Source organism: Mixophyes fleayi, chromosome 1, assembly GCF_038048845.1.
Source record: "Mixophyes fleayi isolate aMixFle1 chromosome 1, aMixFle1.hap1, whole genome shotgun sequence".
Taxonomy (NCBI): domain Eukaryota; kingdom Metazoa; phylum Chordata; class Amphibia; order Anura; family Limnodynastidae; genus Mixophyes; species Mixophyes fleayi.
The window spans coordinates 39227886-39250160 of record NC_134402.1 but is presented as its reverse complement, the minus strand read 5'-3'; the positions used below and the strand labels follow the sequence as shown (position 1 = coordinate 39250160).

Sequence of the window (22275 nt, the reverse complement as noted above, 5' to 3'; positions counted from 1 at the left end):
TCTCATGACTGCCGCAGTGTGGACCCCAAATCTTTGGCAACACAAATCTCTCATAGCTACACCACAAGCTGTGCACCGAACATGGTGATAACATTATTTTGCTGCATTTTAAATATTCATCTTTAATTAATATTACCTCATAAAACAAATAAAGAATACCCATTGAGAATTGCCCATAATATATACAAAATAGGAGTTGTATTGTACAATTAGTCAATATTGGAGATTTGGGACTCTTCCTGGAAATGATGCACAATTGCCAGCTCTGCAGTTTACAGTACGAGGCATCAAGTAACTATTTCCTCTCTGGGACAGATCACTAGCACTATCATGTTGGGTTACAAATGGTTAAACTCATTCCCCCATTAGATGCAATGTGATCATCGTGCTGACAGATGCTGTCACCTCCAGACTGCAATGGGGTTAATGATTTTATAAGAATGCAATAGCACAGGGCCGGTAATGTAATTAAACGCTTTATTTAGAACTGTGTGTGCTCACTATACAGTGTGTCATTGCTGACTACACGCAGGGAAAAGCAATCGAGCGCGGCGCCCAGCTACGGTCAGCCTGTATGAGTCATCCCGAGCTGGGTAGACTGGTGATGCCTGGCACTGCAGGCAGCTGGGGTGGGAGTGGAGTTGCAGAGTGGACACAGTTGGAAGGAGCATGGCAGCTCTCTGAGATAGATTGTCCAGGCTCTCCCAGCACTGACACTGCAGGAATACACCCAAGTGCACGCAGGAAGGTGACTGCTCCTCCAGCTGGCTGTCTGGTAATGATCAGGATCTGGGCCCTCATGTAGGCACTGTATGGGCTGGGACTTGCTAAGATTGCTCCCCTGTCTATACATATATATGTTTCTGCATTTATCTGCTGTGTGATCTATGGTAGGACAGGCAGCTCTAGCTGGGGAGTGGTTTTATTACTGCTGCTTAGAGGGTGCAGCTTGGAAATCTGACCACCTTTTCTGCAAAAAAAACAATGTCTGAAGTCTAGCATTGTACTTGCTGCATCTGCAGTGGTGTGTAGATTACAGTGTTAAACTTGATATTGAGTACAATCTCTAATGTTAAAACAAGGTTTGTATTGTTTATACAGTTTTATTGTTTATTAGTTGGCAATACACAATAGGTTTGAAGAGCGATGATAATGATCACCCACCTTAAGTGACCTGGTGATTTTTTTTTTTCCCCTCCCCAGCTCCCAGTCCTGAATCTGTTTGATGATGGAAAAATAATATTCTATAGTTTCTTGTATACAATGGAGAGTATAGATTAGTTTCTGAATATTTACAGAGATCCACCCCTCACATGTTTTTGCTGAGTGCAGATAAACAAGCAAGGGGTCTGTACTGATGCTGAACACTGGGTTGACTTGTGACTTTTTTTTTTTTTTTACATTTTAAGCACATATTACATGAATAATTGATTGCTAGTACATTTTTGGAATTTTGTTATTTTAAGGGTTCTAAAGGGACAGCACAGCTTTGTCTAAAATCTTGTCAATCCATATATCTTGCTAGTATAATGCCCAATATCTTCACAGACATAACTTGTTGATGTTTGCGTTCTATGACATTGGCTCAGCAAATTGGCACAAGGCAATTTTATCTCCGTAAAATGAATTTCTGATGCCCCCTCTCTCTTGACTAATTTAATACAGAGATGAGGTTAAACCGTGCAGTATTTTAGGAGAAAACCGAAAATGAATTGAATGAAATGGGTGATTGCAAAGAAGCAGGAAGTTGGACAGTAACATTATTTATCTTTTAACAAATACTATTTTATTAGGTTTTATAGGATTATAAACATGTTAAACCTAATGAAATTACAACTAAAAACATGTATAGGGAGAGATGGGATTGTTTGGTTGGAAAGGGTCAGGAGGAGAGGAAGTTACCAAAAGGAGGGTAAGGTTTTAATACAGTTCCAAAATTCCTGAAATTCCAAAAATATGAAGCGTTAAAATCAACAACCTAACCAGGGCAGTAACATAATTTTACATTGTTCCTCTCCAGATTTCCTTCCCCACTCTACACACCTAGATGTACTTCTAGTGCGCAGAGGTGTCTCCTGAAATTATAAAGTAGGTGTGTAGCTTCATGTGTTCTGGGTGGACCATTTAGGTCAGCGATGCTCAAACTCAGGGCTAGATTTACTAAGCTGCGAGTTTGAAAAAGTGGGGATGTTGCCTATAGCAACCAATCAGATTCTAGCTTTCATTTATTTAGTACATTCTACAAAATGGCAGCTAAAATCTGATTGGTTGCTATTGGCAACATCCCCACTTTTTCAAACCCGCAGCTTAGTAAATCTAGCTCTCAGTCTTCAAGAGCTGCCAACAGGTCATGTTTGCAGGATTTCTTTAATCATGCACAGGTGAGTTAAGTTATTTTTCTGGGGCAGTAATTCTCCCACCTGTTTCTACAGGCAGAAATCCTGAAAACATGACCTGTTGGTAGCTCCTGACGATTGGGTGTGAGCACCTCAGATTTATGTGGTAGGTTCATCCAGCAAAATTGTCTGACTCCAATGCTTGCTCTTATTCTTAAAAAGTACCGTGGTATACAACCAAATTACCATGGGATTTCATGGTAAGGTGAACATTTACTATGTCAATCTTGTGGGTGTTTATTTTGTTTTGTTTTTCTGTAAGAATTACATGTTTGTTCTTGTTTGGTGACAAGGCTATTCCATTGCCATTGTAATAACTGGTCTTCAGTAATTGAATCTATTAAATTGCCAATACACAGGTAGATGAGGTCTATGTATAAATTGATAACGTGTGGCAAATTTGCTCAGCAGTCAGATCAGTTCTTGTGGGGCACAATTATAAAGGTTGTGTTCTGACCATACATATAGATTTGCACTTATTGTCCAACTTTCCATTTGTGTCCTGAAAGATCAATTCACATGAGATATTGTCTGGGATCAACCAATTAGTTGTCTGGCCTGGTATATGAACGTCATGTGTTTGGGACCAAACTGGCCACAAACACAAATGACTAAATCCAGTTTTGCCAAATGACCCTATTTTAATGACCTTAGTACTTCCTATTGTACGTCCTGGTGAGACCCACAAACAAACTGATGGAGGCCATTGGCCAGTCGGATCATTCATTTTGTCTAGATTGTATCTGTGCACACAATTCATCATCACCATTTATTTATATAGCGCCACTGATTCTGCAGCGCTGTACAGAGAACTCATTCACATCAGTCCCTGCCCTGATTGTCTGACCACATTCAAAGTGGCCAGATTGGAGGACCAAATCTGCAAGTATGGGCAACTTTAGATATTTTTGACCTTTTTCACTTTTATCCTTTACTATTTTATTAAAACAACCAAAGGTACGGTCATAAATGGTAACGTTTATCTGTTGCTGTCTGTTGGCCGCTGTTCAAGTCAGCACTAAGCACTGAGGCCAAGAACAGGAAAGTGGTCTGGTATATACATAAAACTTAGTACTTCACAGAACACAATGAGTGGTTTTCCACTCTCGCACCCGGTCGGTTTTACTGACTACTTACTGCAATCTTATTTCTTATATAGAAATTCCTAGAATGTGTCACAACCGGTATCAGCAGCTGCACCATTTGTGGAATAATCTGTGGTTTTCCTGGGAGTTTAGAATGTGTTTATGAAATCTCGCTGGCAAGAGGAAGTTGTATTGTGACACTATTTGAATTATATCTATTTCTAGAAACCATGGACTCAGACTCTGCAGCTGCACCAAACGTACTCGGCAGATCGCAGCTAAATGCAGCTACTGGTTCGGACGGTCATGAAGAAACTCAGAAGCAAGGACCATCCAGTCCCGGGTCTCCCAGTGTATTTTCAGCCGTACCAGGTAGACTTAAGCATTGCTATGCTGTGTTTATACGCAGACGCCTTGAAATTTATGGGCTTGGAATCCTAAACCTTCTGTCTTTCCTGTTGGACTACAGTGCCCAGCAATGCTTCTGTCAACTGCTGTACAGTATGTTCAGATTGGCGATTTCTTACGTCTTCTAATTGTTTACATGTTGGCGTGGCCAAAAAAATAAAGTTTGTCATGTTTAACTGGGGTACAGGAAGCAATTAAAAAAATATTCTCTGTTCAAGAGATAGTATAATTAGTGTCTTTTAGAAAATTCTGTCAGTCAGACGTTTACTTTTCTCAGTTCTATACATGTTTTGTTCTTTCGATACGCCACAAAAACAGTAACTAGGAATGTTCTGGTCAACAAAACCTGCATTTCATTATAACTGTGGTCCCAGTTAATCTCTGGGCATGTCGGGGCTTTCATGTGACTTGGATGTTTATATAGAGGCTGGGGCGTGCTCGCTGCGTTCTGGAGACACGTTGGAGTAATGCTTGAGGAATTGACACAGAAAACACACAAGAGTGAGGGATACGGTTCTTTGACTGGTTTTCTGATTTTCTTAATGGCAAATTCAAATATACATGATGGATACACTTTACTTGCTGAAGACTGGTTGAAAAACAAGCTTGTGTTGAAAGAGCACCCGTCTCCTACACGCACTGGAGGCAGCCATCTTGTGGGTTGAATATTCACCAGAATGCAGCCTATCTATTTCAGAAGCCAGTGACATCAGTGAGCAAATATTCATGTGGTACTGGCCCACAGTGAGTTGTTAGGCTGCATTTATTTGAATATATTGGCCCAACCCAACAAAATATATGTTTATACAGCGTTTAGGGTCCGGGTGCACTTTAATCTGTATCATTACTGTGATCTGGAAGCTTCAGATGACTTGTATTAATTCGGTTTATAAAGAGTGTTCTGGGCTTTTACACCCCCCCCGACCCCTTCCATTTTCTACGGCAGAACTTGGCAGGCAGCTATCACTACTCTTAGTTTTTTTATTTTAAGATTGTTGTCATTTTTCCATCTGGGATAATTAACCCTTAGTGCTGCAGAAAACTAATAAGTATTACACACTGTGCCGTGAACAAGATGTAATGGTTCCCAGAACATGTATATTGTGTATGAAGGGGGTTCAGGCTGGTATAATGTGTAGGTCATATCTGCTGTTTTATGAGATTTTAATGCTGTCATTCGTCATAATCATCATCATCTATTTATATAGCGCCACTGATTCCGCAGCGCCGTACAGAGAACTCATTCACATCAGTCCCTGCCCCATTGGAGCTTACAATCTCAATCCCCTAACATACACACAGAGAGAGAGAGAGAGAGAGAGACTAGGGTTAATTTTGATAGCAGCAATTAACCTACAAGTATGTTTTTGGAGTGTGAGAGGAAACCGGAGCACCCGGCGGAAACCCACGCAAGAACGGGGATAACATACAAACTCAACACAGATAAGGCCATGGTCGAGAATCGAACTCCTAACCCCAGTGCTGTGAGGCAGAAGTGCTAACCACTGAGCCACCGTGCTGCCCCAATAACCACTAAATATTGTTTTTGTGTGCAAATTATACATTTTATGTTAGAAAAATTGTTTGCTCCTAACATCTGATCCTGACTCACTAATTTTGGAGAAATGTTTAGAGGCATGTGTCTTCTGTCATAAGACTACGAGACAGGAATGAACGTGTTGTCTTGTGATTTCAATGGACCTCTCCTCTAAGTTTTGCCCTTCTGACAACCCCGTGGCTGTTCTCACAGGAATAGAACTGATAAGAATGTTCCACAAGGTGAGAGGGAACATTCTATTAGTCTGTAAGGAAACAAAGCTCAGTCCTGCAGCAGCCAAAACTCTGAATCTCTAGAGTAGATGTAGATGTTGTGTGCAGCACATGCTCCGTGAAGCTGTTAGCTATAATAATGGTCTGTCACTGATATCTGTACAACGTCTGGTTTGTTGTCTTGTTGCAGAACACATGAATGAGGACGAGGAAGCCGTGCTGCAGGAACTGCTGGAGAAAGCCAGAAGTGGCGATGCCAAGGGGCAGAGCGAGGTAACGCCAGAGAGTGAGACTGGCTGCAATGAAAAATTAGGAAGTTGATTGCTCCGTGCTGGAATTTTCTGTGTGAAACAGCCAGTGTGATTCACCACATAAATATTGTTCTGCTTTATAAACCATATAGCCTGTAAATACCAGGGTATACTGATGGAGCGTCATTGGGAACACTGTCTTCTTTGTTAGTTCTTGTAGGAAGAATGTGTACTAATCCTCTGAGATAGACTTCAGATTGAGCTTAATGTACCTATGTTATAATACTCTCAAGAACCTCCCGTACACAAATCATTATGAAATCTTCTGGAGACATTACTGAGCCTTGTACACACCAGGCCGTGCCAGTACCTGTACGTCAGCCTGCGAGACTCTGGGTCTCTTCCCAGCCAATAGGGGAAGTGGTAGAAACCAGATCTACTCTGGGCTGTCATTTGCTGATGACCTTTCTGTGTAATGTCTGAGTAAGAGAAGGGGTTGATCTGTGTCTCTTCTGTGTCTCTGTCTCTCACATAGATTCAGAAAAGTTTCTTTCTTTTTTTTTTTTAAACAAAAAAAAATATATTTTTGTTTGTGTGTTTACTTTTGTGGTTTTTTTTTTGCATTGTAAAACACTAGTACTCCTATAGTTTCCACCCTAGTGGTCACAAATCATGCTCTATGTACTATATTAGATTATTCAGTGGTTGTTTATTGCAAGTTACCATATTTCTGCCTTCCATTAACACCAACTTTTTACCAATAAATAAATGCTTTTATTGACGGGGCACTAAACCTAAAATTTACATTGATCCAATAGGAATTGGTGGCCTGTAACTCACAACTATATATGTAAAATCCAAATGACCTTACCAGAGCCTGAGGTGGCTGATGTTGTCTTTACAATTATGTACAGAGTACTGAATCTGTAATATTTTACTACTGAATTTATCCTTCCATCGTACCTCTTCGTGGTCAGCTGAGCATGCAGTGGCACATTAGAAAATGGCTGCCATGTTGCTATGGGGTACATAGGACTTTTCACTTCCAACCATGCACAGGGGAGAGAGGAGGCAAGCGGCAGCAATATTATGTCTGGGGGTAGTTAAATAGCCCTGGGGATTCCTGTAGTGCCTTATAGTAAACTTGTGATCTTTTATCAGAAATGCGCCACTTTATCTTGGATATATTTCAGTTCTGATAAACTCTTACTTTGTGAATATTATTAATGGGTCTTTTATAGAAGTCAACTTGTGGTTTAGGTTGAGTGGTCCCTTAAAGCAGCATTTTCTGTAAATTTTTGCTGACCTGCCCCTTCACCTGCACACCAAAACTGTTTTTCCCAGGCTCCCTTGTCTAGTTTTCTTTCACCATTCTCAAAATGGCCGCCGAGGTTGGCGTGAGCAGGAGGACCAATAGAAAGCTGCAATGTTTGTGGCTTTGTTTTGAACCATGTGGCTACCCCCTGCGCAGTGTTACTCAGCCCCCAGCTGTCTTTCCTTGGACCCTGTTGAGGACATTGGTGTGTAAACCTAGTTTTACGCATTTTGGGCATGTTCTCTTGAAAACATTTAATACATAGATGTGATAGAGAAATGTATGTTGCAGCAGGCTGGTGTGCCCTGTTTACTTATCATGCTTTTAAAGAAAAATAAAAAATGATCATAGTATTTCCGTTATAACATGTCTTTGCACTTTGTGTGTATCAATAACTCTAAAAAAAACAAAACTAGAACCAGACTGCTGTAAATCGATACATAATTTATATTTAACATTGTCATTTCTGCAATTCATCAGAAGTAGGACCCCCCCCATTCCTCCCTGACATTTTCTCCCTCTTGTTAGTCTGAGTTAGCTGCCCCCCCCCCCTCTCCCTTTCACCTGTTTTGTTTCCTTTTTATTGTTCTTATGTTTTGTTTTTATCTATTTAAAAAAAGGAAAAAGTTTGAATGTTTGTTATACACTGGCTGTTACTTTATACTTATTGGGGGGAGGGGAGTAGTTTACACACAAAAATTGATCTTTAAATACAGATGAGGCACACGTTACAATACGATTGGTTTAAAGAAAATTGTTTGGCTCACACATAACTTTGGTCTGACCAAGTAGAAAGATGTTTGCGGTTTGTACACAATATAGTATAGTTGTAGAATTATTAGACTTTAATTGATCATTTACAAATACTCTCTCTTCAATCAGGTATTTTTTTATTTTTTTTTAATGACCAATTTACCAGGAAAATAAAAAAGGTCAGATTACTGGTTGCTTTGGCCATCTACATGGATTGATTCTTTAACAATACAATACCAATCGGACTGCGACACGTGTCGCCAGTCTTCTCCTACGGTTTGACATCTTTTCCAAATCGCAGCTCCTGACAGAGAGAACCGCTAGGAGCTCACAGACCCAGCCGACTTGGGCAGGATCTCGGGGGGCCATCAGGGAATTCTTCCCCCAGCAGCAGTGCGAAGTTACTTTTACGTGTTTAAAAAAACTGTGTGAATCTTGGACTTAATCAGTTCTCTGTTTTGCCGCAGGTAGGAAAATACTACTTGAAACTCGCTGAAGAGCAGGATGAGGAAGTTAATAGTTGCGCTGCGGTAAACTGGCTTATCCAAGCTGCCAAGCAGGGTCGGAGGGACGCGGTGAAGCTTCTGCGCAGATGTTTGGCAGACAGGAGAGGTGCGTATGCACCGTCTTTGGATGTGAAGAGTCCAACAGTAACTGCAGGTTATCGTTGGGGCACTTGGTGGGTTGTTTGACACAAAACTGTTGTAACTCTCATCCCGGACTGTTGGTAAATATATATCGTCATTTATCGTCCTCATTTTTTTTATCTAGCGCCACCAATTCCGCAGCGCTGTACATTCACCTTGGTCCCTGCCCCATTGAAGTTTTCTGTCTCCCTAACACGCTCAGACACCCAAACACAGACTAGGGTTAATTTTGTCTGATATGTTTTGGTCGGGAATTGAACCCATGACCGGTGTTGTGAGGCAGAAGTGCTAACCACCGAGCCACCATGCTGCCCACTATGTTATATTGTGTTTTTTAATCTGTAAATGTTACAGTGCAAGTTATTGCTTTTCTGCACTGTCTGCTTACACTGTTTCTCCAGCACAGTAAGCGTACAAATGCAACATGTGAAACCAGAATTATACTAGGCAGGCCTGGAGCACTAAGCATACCAGCAACAGTGGATAATGGAGGGTACAGTTCTTGAATTCTGCTCTGCAGCCGTTACAAAGTACGTGGACCTCTCTGTCCATTTTCAGACACACCCAGTGGGGTGGAGATCTACATATTCATCACTTCAGTGACTTGTTATAGACCAGTAAGCAATACATTGGGAGAGGAAAAGTGCTTTATTTGTCAAGAGGCAGATACTCAAACCTGTATAACTATAGGCATTCAGTGAGAGAAACAGGAAACCCTTTACTCAAATTGGCATGCAGCGTATTCAGACACCAAGGAGTAAATTTATTAAGCTGCTGGTTTGAAAAGTGGAGATGTTGCCTATAGCAACCAATCAAATTCTATTTATCTATTTGCTACATTCTACAAAGTGACAGCTAGAATCTGATTGGTTGCTCTAGGCAATATCTCCACTTTTCAAACCAGCAGCTTGATAAATTACTCCCAAATGTCTTATAACTGTATCTTACACACACACACACACACTTAAAAAGCATCTGATAATCCCCACACAGTGCAACATGTCTGTAAGATTATATAAAAACTGTGTAACTAGTGGCTATATAACGGGTAGTAACAGCCCACCTCCTAAACTAATTACGATTTAGTAGGTACAGAGCAGTGTGATAATGAATAATGTAACAACATAAACACAGTCGTACACATATTTCCAGGCACATTATTTTGTTTTGCTTTTGTAATTCTTGTCATAGCACTCGGTTTGTATAGTCTCTATTGGATACATTATTTTACTGATGGTCTAAGTATAGGTACTGGCCTGGTCTATGCAGTAATCATATTAGCTAACCAATGTATGGCTTGTCAAGTACTGCAATTCTTTCATGATGACTTATTCTCTTATAATATTTTATAAAATAACCCTGTAATAAACCATGTCCTGGCTGCTGAGCTGGGACATTGCTCCTGTGAGGGGAAGAGACACCTCTGTGGCTATTGAGAATGCAGCAATTTGCTTTGTAATGAAAATCCATCGTAAATGTTTCCAGTTATATTCTGATGATGATCCAGGTTAGGATGTTCCGTTTCTTGGTAAGTAATAGTGGTGGAACAACATCCACATTCAGCAGTGACCTTCCATGTTCTGTTTATCCAGGCATCACGAATGAAAATGAGAGCGAGGTAAAGAAACTGTCCTCAGAAACGGATTTAGAGAGGGCTGTGAGAAAGGCGGCTTTAGTCATGTACTGGAAGCTGAACCCCAAGAAGAAGAAGCAGCTTTCTGTGTCCGAGCTGCTGGAAAATGTCGGCCAGGTCAATTCTGAAGGTCGGTAGATTGTAATAATTGTGGATTATTTTATTTGTAATTTCACCACCGTCTCATCCTCACCCACACATTTATCCATACATTTTATTCTACGTTTACTGGTGTGAAATGAAAGCTGGATTTCTATTCATCCCTATGCTTCTATTGTTGCTTCTGGCCTCCTGTTTGGTTCTGGAGGAGCTATCCGCCTGCACTATTATTGGCTGATAGCGCACCATTTCTGTTCCTCCCCCGAGCTGCAGTAGCCAATCAAAAATTCAGAGCAGGACAGAAAACTGTGCTCCAGCCACTGCGGCGCAGGCTGATGGCAGCTTTGGGACTCAACGCTGAAGAGTATCTAAATTGTAGACCTACCAATTTGGAAGCAGTTCTGTATTGTATACTAGACATCAGGCACATGGCATAAATTGTGTGTATGTATATATATGTGTGTGTGTGTGTATGTGTGTGTGTGTGTATATATATATATATATTTTATTATTATTTTATACAAAAGGTGTCTGGATTGTATGCTAGCCACATGGAAGGTACTTAATTCCTAATGGCAGCACTGCCTTAGCATCAATTGGAGAAAGGGAGTGTGGCACCTATTTTTAATTTTTGTTTATTTTAAGGAATGTAACATGGTAAAGGTTGAAAGTAAATTCACAAAGTCACTTCGATCTTCGGCTGTGCGCATTTCCGGGTGTTACTGTACCCAACATCATTGCGTTTCCTGCGCAAATGTATGGGGTGTTGCATATTCAATGTTAAATCGTCATGGATTGCCCGCACAACCTTTCCGGAATCTGCACATCGCACAGAACTGATTTCCTCCCTAAGACTTTTGCTATTCTTTATAACTGATGACATTTACATGGCAGATTACTGAACATTAACAAATGGTGTAAGAGGCCACCAATTAATCTCTAGCAGAAATATTTCCTAGTTGAAATCTGTTCATTTGTCATAGTATTGTCGTAAAAATCAAGAAATCAAGTGTGTGGCCGTATCGACAAATAACTGATGGTTACAATTAATCCCAGTGTGCGGTATTTAGGTGCATTCATTTATGGTTCATGAATTTGTGTTCCAGACGGGGAACAACAGCCGGGGCCAATCCCAAAGTCTACTCAGAAGGAACGGCGGGTGCTGGAACGTTTAGTCAGTAGTGAAGGTGAGTAGGGAGCACTGATACATACACCCATGTTTTATGTAGGTTCGGGCAGTTTCTATTCTATTATAACTTTTACTTTATGTAAGTAGTATCATGTTATGTCCTTTTTACAACATAAGACTCGTCTGCCCCTGTCCCTTTAGAGTGTAAGCTCCAGTGAGCAGGACCCTCTTCCCTACTGTTCTCATTACCTATAACTTTGGCTCACCAACTACACAGCACACCTCCTCTGTGGGCTCTCTGCCCATTGACTCCTCTCCTCCGTTGTCTTCAATACCTCTTTGTGTCTCCTTACCTGTTCGTTGCACCCACACTAATGGGCACAGGATTCACCCTGCGCTGAGTATAACCCTTGCACCCCAGTAGCTGTGTTTAGAGTTGTAGGAGGGTATTCAATTAACCGCAAGTTTTTTGTATTTTTTTTTTTACCTGCTGCGTTAAAAACCAGCGTGTTATTTTTTATTTTATTTAACTGCTATAGCGACCGTTTTTAATTAACGTAGCCTGAAAACTGGTGCAATGCAATTGATAAAGAGGAAACGCTGCCCCCGCACGTTAATCATTGTGTTTGCGAGTTTTTAGGGGAGTGTTTAACGCGGCCATGTATAACACAAAAAAAGGACTGGCATACATTAGATTGCATTACACAACCTATTTATTTGATAAAATCTACATTACAGTACTTTCTTTAGCATATTTTTTTATTTCACTATTTTTTTTACTATAGAATCATCTATACCATGTCAAAACACAGTAGTACATACATATTTGTACCAAAAACATACATAAATATTTTTTTTTATTTTTATAACACCCCAAAGAGGTGCGAGATAAAACAGAATATTGACCTGTTTAACGTTCCGTGTTAAAAAAACAATTGAATAGCTTTTAACGCGGCTGCCTCTCGCACACCCTATACTTTCAATAGACCTTCTACTGGAGCGCGAGAGGACCGTTTCATGAAACAAAATGGAGCGTTAAAAATGGAATTGAATCGCGGGTAAAGTTAACCTGCTCGAAAATTATAAAAAAACAGCGTTAAAATGACTTAACGCCGTCTAAAGAAAAACTTGCGGTCAATTAAATACCCCCCATAGTGTTATTTGTTTATTGTATTGTACTATTATGCCATGTACTGTCTTGTTTTTCCCGCTGTACAATGCTGCAAACCTCATGTGACGTCCTATATATAAAGGTTAATGATAACACTGTAGTATTACATCTGCCTTAACACCTATAGGACAGCATAATGTAGAAGCTATGTAATGTGGGAACATTCCTGTATTAGGACAGTAGTTTTAATGCCCAAAAAGATGTGATGATTGGCTCTACCAGCCCTTTGCGTGTTGAGCTCGCACACATTCTGTTCTTCCCATCCAAGCTGTTTTGCTCGTTGCAAAGTGTTGTGCGATTGGTCTCTGTCTTGCACAAAAGAAAAGTTTCTCTCACCCATACGGGCTGAAACAGAGTGAGTACTACGCCAGGTTGAGTGGCGTATCTTGTGTGAAATGCTGTGAGCACGCCCAGAGAAGTAGGCACACACATACGCTCTCATGCAGTTTTGCGTGATTCCACAACCTATGACTTCTTACGCCAGGATGGGGTGGGACAGGGGAGAGTACAGTAAGGGCATGTTTGTGCCATTCAGACTGACAAAGATGCATTGAGAAAGCTGTATTATTTGCGGGTGGTCAGGGGCAGGTGCCAATAGTGGATGATGATGGCACTCCCCAACACTAGCGATCCACTTGTGATTGGCTGTTTGCATATGATTTATTCTTTTTTTTTATTTGTACACGAGACGGACAGTTGTTTATGCTGTATTAGGTTTTAACAGTTTTATCGAATCTTGAATATGATTGTTGCAAATAAATGGTTTAATTGTATGTGACTAGCACATAAAATGGTTGCCACTTTCATATTGTCGTAATTGTGACTTTTTTTTTTTTTTTATCAAATGCATATTGTGCCTGTGATTTGGGAAGCACCCCATGCTGTCTTGCCCGTGCAGAAAGATTCTGACGTATTCTCACCCCTGAAAATATATATGTGGCACACATATGCTTTGCGTGTGCACAGTGGTTTCTTCCACCTTCCCTCGTGTCTATACATCCAGCTCTTACACGTTCTCGCTCACTCAGAACTATTGCAAACTTATGGCGTCCTTTAGAATTGGGATCTAAGAAAATGAAGGCGCAAATTTGCTCCTTGCAAAACCATATTGCACTGTAAGGGGGGGGGGGGGGGGGGATTTAAAATGTGCAGACAGACTTAGAATTGGGAGAGGGCATCTCCCAGCTCTCCTCTAGTGTAAGAGTAAAGCTGCCAAATGCATAAAGCAGGCAGTGTTTTCCTTACACGCTTTGCTTCTAAGACTAAATGATGTCCGTTGTCTCTAACACAAAATGGTCTCTGCCATTCTCATAAATATTGCTCCAGCCTACAAAATGGCTCCACTTTGTGAGGCGACCGAGGCATTACGTATTAATGGACACACTGTAGCGCCTTTTTCATTTGTATTTTTAGATTGTATGTGAGATAATATATAACGTTTTGCTTGATAATACAATGCACATTATTTTTATTTTTAATTTTAATTTTTTTTTTATAATTTTTTATTTTTTGTTTATTTTTTCTCTTACAGCTAAAAGTTTCATTGCCTTGGATGATTTTGTGGAAATTACCAAAAAATATGCTAAAGGTATAGTGCCCTCAAACTTGTTCCTACACGACGATGACGATGATGAGTTTGCTGGGAAGGGCCCAGAGGAGCTGCCTCTTCAACAAAAGGTAAACTGGAGGCGGACATAGCTTATAGAATTATAATTTGTGTTGGATGATGAGAACTTATTTAATCGAAGATCTGTCTGTACAGCTGTAAGTATTGGTCGGTTTACATGGAACCAGGGTTAGGTAACTAGCTGCTCCGGCGTTTGCTCTGAAAGTCCCATAATGCCCTGGGGGACCGCAGTCTTCCTGTCGCTGCTTTACAGTATGATGTGTACAGGTCTATGCGCCTCGCACAATACAGACTGTTCCATTAGTAACATAATGCTCATCAGGATTACAGCATGAAGCCAAACATAAGACATATGAATGATAACATCGGAACTAGAGAAATCCCCATAATAGGAAGGAGTAACTTACACTAATACATTCTGAAATTATATTAATTATGTAAAAGTGGCCACTAACGCAATTAAGTTAGTCTTATTTTCCCTATATTGATATTCACGGTGTAATAGAACCATTCTGTCTTGTTTTTGTTTTTATTAGTATGTCAGGGGCCAGATTTTTATTTAAATGTATTTTTTTTTTTTTTTTCCTCTTCATTGTGCCAGATTTAAGATGAATTAATCCCCTTTTCTGTCTCTTTACCCCAGATTATGAAGTACCCACTACACGCCATCATGGAGCTTAAAGAATACCTTATCGACATGGCCTCCAAGGCCGGGATGCACTGGCTGTCTACTATTATCCCTACTCACCACATCAACGCGCTCATCTTCTTCTTCATCATCAGTAACCTTACCATAGACTTTTTTGCCTTTTTCATCCCGCTGGTCATATTCTACTTGTCCTTTATCTCCATGGTGATCTGCACTCTGAAAGTTTTCCAGGACAGCAAAGCCTGGGAGAACTTTCGGGCACTGACGGACCTATTGCTTCGCTTTGAGCCAAACTTGGACGTTGAACAAGCGGAAGTGAATTTCGGTTGGAACCACCTAGAACCTTATTTATACTTCTTGATGTCTGTCTTTTTTGTCATTTTTTCATTCCCCATATCGGACAGGCACTGGATCCCATGCTCGGAGCTGGCCATCATCTCCATCTTCTTTACGGTCACCAGCTATCTGAGCTTGAGCACCAGTGCGGAGCCGTATACTCGGAGAGCCTTAATAACGGAAGTGGCGGCTGGAGCACTCACCTTTGTGACTATGGTACCAGATTCTGTGCCCTATGTTGGATTACTTAGCAAGACGTTCTTTACCGTGCCAGTAGGGCATTTCATTGTCTTCCACATAAGCGTCCCTTGCATACTCTTCATATACTTATTTTACCTCTTCTTCAGGATGGCCCAGCTGAGGGGGTTCAAGGGTGTTTACTGCTATCTGGTACCATACCTGGTGTGCTTTATGTGGTGTGAACTTTCTGTTGTGATCCTGCGTGAATCTACTACCATCGGCCTAATCCGCGCATCTATCGGCTACTTCCTCTTTCTGTTTGCCCTTCCCATACTCCTAGTGGGCATTGCCGTCATGGGCGTTGTCCATTTCATCAAGTGGTTTTTGTGTTTAGAACTGACAAAGATTGTGGTGACTCTGGTCTTGTGCACCATTCCACTAGGCCTCCGTTGGTGGTCCAAAGCCAACAGTTCATTGGTTGAAATGGTCAAGTCGATCACTAAAAGCTCCATTGTGAAGCTGATATTGGTATGGATCACGGCCATCGTGATGTTCTGCTGGATATACGTGTACCGTTCTGAAGGGATGAAGGTTTATAACTCCACACTGACTTGGCAACAGTATAGCTTTTTGTGCGGCCCTAGGTCGTGGAAAGAGACCAACATGGCCAGGACCCAGATTTTATGCAGCCACCTGGAAGGTCACAGGGTGACGTGGACGGGGAGATTCAAGTACGTCCGTGTCACGGATATTGACAACAGCGCCGAGTCTGCTGTGAACATGCTACCCCTCCTTCTTGGAGATTGGATGAGATGCTTGTACGGAGAAGTGTACCCAGCTTGCGAACCGCAGAACGTCACCATAGAGGAAGATGAACTCTGCCGTCTCAAGTTCCTCTCCAAACATACCTGCCACATGAAGAGATTTGATAGGTACAAGTTTGAGATATCGGTCGGTATGCCCCTTAATGGCAAAAATGGAAACAGAACACTCGAAGAAGATGATGCCACAAAAGATATAGTACTGAAAGCGAGCAATGAGTTCAATACGGTGCTGTTAAGCTTGCGGCAGGGGAGCATGATAGAGTTCAGCACCATACTAGAGGGACGCCTGGGGAGCAAGTGGCCGGTCTTTGAACTGAAAGCTATAAGCTGCCTAAATTGCATGGCCAAACTCACCCCTGCTTCCAGGCACGTCAAGATAGAACACGACTGGAGGCGCAACGTCCACACCGCCATTAAATTTGCTTTCGACTTCTTCTTTTCCCCCTTCCTCTCTGCTGCTTGAAGAAGCCCATATGGAACTAATACTGTCATGGCGCCAATAGGCTAAAACCAAAGTGAATTCTCCTATGTAGCTGACTTGCACTTTGTCACTTGTGTATACAACGTTTGTGTATTTTGAAAGAGTATAAATTGATTTTTGTCAGCTAGTCACATATCGGACAAATGGTCATTGTGTGCCTGGATGGTTTTTTTTTTTTTTTTTGGTTTTTTTTGGTTTACCATAGACTTACACTTTATTGAGCGCCAAGTTGTCTTTAATTACCTCACTAGTCACTTTTTCATTTTATTTTAGGTCGTTTTTTTGTCAAAATGATCAAAACGCTGCATCAATTAGCAGCCATTCAATCTGGCTGTAGATCCAAGATAATTCCTCCGGTTTTATTTTGGGTGAAAGATTCTATAACGAATACTGTCGATGCCTCTTTCTATCAAACAATTAAACGACTCCTAGCTACACTTCCTCTGCCTAAAGGAGAACGTCATCTTTAACATGTTTGTTTACTTTTCCGAGAGTCCCTAAAAACAGTGAAACGCTTACAAAAAAGTCACTGAGGCTCGTGGGTGTGGGTGTGTGTGTGTGTGTGTTTGTGTGTTTGTGTGTGTGACTGTTAACTGCTCCTTCCACCTGTGGTTGGACAACCCTTGATTTAGTTGGTGACTGCGGGATGCCTCAGGCTGAATATGAGGTGATTTACAATGTTCTGAGTGCTAGAACTACTTATATCCCCCACCCAGCAGCCTTGGTGGCACCAGACCTGCCATAGATGAAATTCGGACATGTTTTATCTTGTATCGCCCCCTGTTAGCTAGATGATTCAGCCTTCTATATGACTTACATACATTACTGATACACACACTGCTGATCCTCTCCCATAACGCTACTTGCATTATAGATATATTACACATTACGTCTGTGATGTCCATGTGTAGCCAGCCTCTGACTTTGCTGGTACAATACTTGTAAACAACCAGTCGCCTGACTTCTAAGCATGTTTTATACCCCTTTCACAATGCAATGTCACAGAGCATCGCAGCTCAGAGACCTCGTTCACACTGCACCTTTTACCGGCAAATTCCTGGGTAGACCGTGTTTACATTGAACACGGGTCTGCCGGGTCTCCCTGGCAACATCACAAGAGGAACTCTGATTGGCTCTTGTGGTGATGATTTTGTTTTTGTTTTAAGCTTTGGTGTTCGGTGAGAGCCGGGTTGAAAAACCCCGGTCGCACCATTCACACTACAGGCGACCCTGGACTGACACCGGAATAACTCTCCAAAAGTCCCGGGTCTAATTCCCAGGTCATCAGTCTCGGGATTTTGCACTGACCCCCTTTCACACTGAGCCTTGACCAGGGTCAGCGGAGCGAAAAATGTTTTTTGTTTTTTTTAGGCAGTGTTAATGGGGTATTAGACACCTTTTATTAAGAGTTTTCCATGTGTTAATCCTTGACAATTGGTTCTATATAGCTGTCTTATGAGGTTGAGGCCGTAACTGAAACTCCTCAACAGGTAGCAACGTGCCGGATTTTGTAGAAACTAAGACGTTTATTTATTTTCTTTTCACAAGAGCCTTTAAAAACCTAAATTTTTGTTTTTTTTTGTATAGCTATATACTGTCAAGAGTAGTAGAATGAAAGCGGGGCCTATGGTTAATGATTGAGAATTATCTGCGACACTTCTCATCTGCTCTCCCAACGCTGAAAAATCCTGATTTCAGTTCTGGTTCATAATTCATAACAAACGTGAAATAGACTTGTTTAAATCACAATTATTACGGATGTTTCTAATTGCAATATTCTGCTTTGTTTAAGGACAGATGTTAATAAATTGACAGGGAATATGCCTTCAGGTATCTGGTGAAGTGCCTTGATAATAAAGGAGGTCTATTAACACGGTAGATCGGGCACACATCACCGTGGCAGCCAATCATACAGTAGCCGCCATCTTTCTAGTGCAGGTGAGAATATGAAGGTAATGTCTGGTTGCTAGGGGTTACAGCATCTATTGAACATAGCGCCTTATTTTTAACATCCAAGCTTATGTTCTCCTAGGTATTCCCTTGTTATAGAAAACATAACAAAAAAATAAGTTCTGTATGTTCGTGAAACTGGGGGTTCGTTTTGCTGGTTTCATTTCCATGGTATTGAAATTGTTCAAGACACTCAACATAGTGCAATTGTTCCAAAAATGAAAGGCTGCCATATAATTTCATTAGTTTTCTGCAAAGTGAGACATGGGTGATGTAATGGTTTTTCCGGGACAGTAAACAGTATAAAAATTACATGTCACCTATATATTGTATATAGCCTGCATAGATACAGTATTGTAAAAGGACCTTGTGCGAGTTTGTTAACTGATGCCTTATATTGTAAATTAAATTTTATTATTCATGTACATTTGTTTCCTGCTCCGTTATTCTCAGTCCATGCAGTATATTGCAGACAAAATGACTCCATAAAACAGCGTTTTCAAGCTCCAAGTGTGATAAATTGTCAATTGATTCCCACAGTCTAAGGGCTAGATTTACTAAGCTGCGGGTTTGAAAAAGTGGAGATGTTGCCTATAGCAACCAATCATATTCTAGCTGTCATTTTGTAGAAAGTATTAAATAAATGAAAGCTAGAATGTGATTGGTTGCTATAGGCAACATCCCCACTTTTTCAAACCCGCAGCTTAGTAAATATACCCCTAAGTCTGTAGCACAGTAGGAATACCTAGGGGTCCTTTGCAAAGGGAGCCTCAAAGAGAGTTTTTAAGAATCCATGGACTGTGTTCCAGAAGGAAGCGATAAGTCAACCAAATATGGAGCATAGAGCCCCCATGGGCACAACCCTGCCAGCAGTTGGGGCGAGGAGGAGGGAAACTTTCTATGGAACTGGATGGAGGTATAATGCCAACAATAATAAATGTTGTAGGAAGTTTCCTTGCGTTTGGTTGATATGGAGCTTTTGGCTAGCCCCAGTCTCGTACTTCCCGGCTTCGTCCAGGGGGGACCAAGGGCCTTTTCCCAGTCAGACTCGTGGGATCTTGGGGAGGGAAGGGCACTAGCGAGGAAGAAAGTACAGAGTTATGGGATCATGGGTGGTGCTTACAGTGATCTTCAACTGGGATGAGGTCTCGAAGTACATAGGCAGGTGGCAGGGATCGTAATAAGTGACTAATTTTAAATTCAAAGGGGCTGAGCGTTTGGGATGGGGAGCGGTGTTCAAGTTCCGCTAGTGGGAGCCATTGACCCAGCTTGGAGAAGTCTGACAAATTTAACATCAGCCCGGGTCCAGAGACAATGTCTCATAGCAGAAAATCCAAGGTGGAACATGGTTGATACAGGCGATCTGATCTTTTTACAGGAGACGCACTTCCTACACAACTCTCATCCCGAGCTCTGCTCCAGACTTCTGACGTGCACCACGCATGCGAACACTCAGCCAAAAAACACGGAGTCGTGCCCTATTTGCATGCCATCTTGCCTTTGAACACATTGACTCCCTCGTTGACAAAGACTGATGCTATCTTATTTTAATAGGCAAACTTAACAAGCTCTGTACATTGGTTAATATTTATGTCCCCAACCAAGGCCAAAACCGTTTTTTCTTGCCAAATTGGACACCTTGATTATCCGACTTCAGCAAGGAGACCTCATCGTAGCCAATGACTTCAATACTGTTTTGAATGGGTCCCTGGATTGCTCGGTCCCTGTGACAGTCGTCCACCGAAGACTACACGTTTTACCAATCATACTCTTGTATTGATATAATCCTGCTCCGCCATGGACTATGACTTCTCTTATCTTCAGGAGGCTCTGGTCCTTCCACATATCTGGTCAGACCACGATCCCGCCCCATGACTTGGCACCTTAACAACTCCTTACTCAATAATGCGGATATCTAATCCCAGCTCAGAATGTGACTGAGGAATTCTTTGAATAAAATGATCCCCCAGATATCTCCAAGTCCAGACGCCGGAGGGCACACAAAGCCGTCCTGAGGGGGTCACCTGCTCAGCATGGCTTCCAGCAAGAGAAAAGAGGCTGCCACAGAGACTGAGCTGCCACTTAAAAACGCCAAACCTTAGAAGCCCAACATAAAACAGCCCCTGACACTGCTACTCCGTTTATCCTCCGAGACTAAAGCCAAATTTGACCTCTCTAACCAAGTATCTAAACACCGTAAATGGCTCCGCTATATCACGAACTACAACCTACCGCCCCCTCACAGAGGTCCATTGCCACATTCATTTCTGAATTTCTTTTTAAATCCAGACTTCCCAAACTGTCCCGCTGGGCTCTCGAACATCTCAATGAAGAGATTTCAATAGAAGAAACTATCAAAGGACGAAAATAAGACAAATATTTATAACATCCTCATTTCTGTTGGTCAAGCATATTTGCAATTCTTACATATGTGCCTTTGTATTCATCTGATTATTTTTGGATACATGTGAGCTCACCTGTGCTTTACTTCAAGCAAAAAAAATAAAACTGTATATTTTAATTGTTTTTATTATTTCCACGGATTGAGAGAACAGATTTAGATTTAGGACTTGCTTGAATTTCAAAGCTTTGCAAGGCTGAGGAGTAAGATCAGTGACGTAACTGGTGTGACCTGACACAGTAAGGAACTTGAAGCTGCAGAAATGCTGTGCTGCAAACAGGCATTCTAGGGCTCCAAAATTAAATGATTATGGGCAGCACGGTGGCTCAGTGGTTAGCACTTCTGCCTCACAGCGCTGGGGTCATGAGTTTGATTCCCGACCATGGCCTTATCTGTGTAGAGTTTGTATGTTCTCCCTGCGTTTGCGTGGGTTTCCTCTGGGTGCTCCGGTTTCCCCCCACACTCCAAAAACATACTGGTAAGTTAATTGGCTGCTAACAAATTGACCCTAGTCTGTGTGTGTGTGTTAGGGAATTTAGACTAAGCTCCAATGGGGCAGGGACTGATGTGAGTGAGTTCTCTGTACAGCACTGCGGAATTAGTGGCGCTATATAAATAAATGGTGATGATGATTATCTAAAATTCATTCATTCACATGAACCATACCCAACACTGTACAGGGTAAATACCCCTGTTATTAAAATGGCCTTGCTCACAGTATTAAACATTTGCACTCAAATTTTGTGGTTGGTTTTGGTTGCTATCCATTACACAGGATGAGCTGGATCCACCCTTGTGTCCTCTGCTGCTCTCTGCTATCCGCTTTAAAAAAAAAAAAAACAACAAAATAAAAAAAAACAAAGTCCTTGGACTGACAGGTGGGCGGAGTTCATGTCAGAGCTGCTCATCCATTTAAAGTTTGCTCTTGTAAAGTGCCATGTTAAAATTCATGCTCTTAAATTGCTATGAATTGATTTTAATAATGTATTGTGATATAATGTATCTATATGTACATTAATAGGTGCAACAGTGCATTTTATTGCATAGGAATGACACGTAACCAGTTGCAGAATCTCTGACTGCACACTTCAATCGCAGCATTACTAAAACTTAACTTTTACATGGGAGAAATTAGTTGTGAGATCATTTAAAATGCCTCCCCCCAGTAAT

The 22275-nt window shown here is 41.4% G+C and overlaps 1 protein-coding gene across 3 annotated transcripts; it reads left to right on the top strand.

Moving 5' to 3' along the window:
• Positions 1–597: 597 nt before the first annotated feature.
• Positions 598–19129, top strand: WFS1 (wolframin ER transmembrane glycoprotein). 3 transcript variants are annotated; one of them, XM_075194563.1, is made up of 8 exons: positions 598–748; positions 3707–3853; positions 5850–5932; positions 8446–8590; positions 10218–10388; positions 11464–11544; positions 14189–14334; positions 14928–19129. In XM_075194563.1, exons 2-8 carry the CDS (start codon positions 3712–3714, stop codon positions 16734–16736), a joined length of 2577 nt encoding a protein of 858 aa, XP_075050664.1. In that variant the 5' UTR covers positions 598–748; positions 3707–3711; the 3' UTR covers positions 16737–19129. The 3 variants fall into 3 exon arrangements, with proteins under 3 accessions (XP_075050664.1, XP_075050662.1, XP_075050663.1); XM_075194561.1 differs by having other exon boundaries at positions 598–775; XM_075194562.1 differs by having other exon boundaries at positions 598–801.
• The last annotated feature ends 3146 nt before the right edge of the window (positions 19130–22275 follow it).

What these genes read in the sequence shown, in the direction of transcription:
- WFS1 (XM_075194563.1), top strand. Translation starts at nt 3,712, where the DNA reads ATGGACTCAGACTCTGCAGCTGCACCAAACGTACTCGGCAGATCGCAG. An exon ending in ATGCCAAGGGGCAGAGCGAG is followed by an intron (nt 5,933 to 8,445) that starts GTAACGCCAGAG and finishes GTTTTGCCGCAG; the next exon opens with GTAGGAAAATACTACTTGAA. An exon ending in CGGCCAGGTCAATTCTGAAG is followed by an intron (nt 10,389 to 11,463) that starts GTCGGTAGATTG and finishes TTTGTGTTCCAG; the next exon opens with ACGGGGAACAACAGCCGGGG.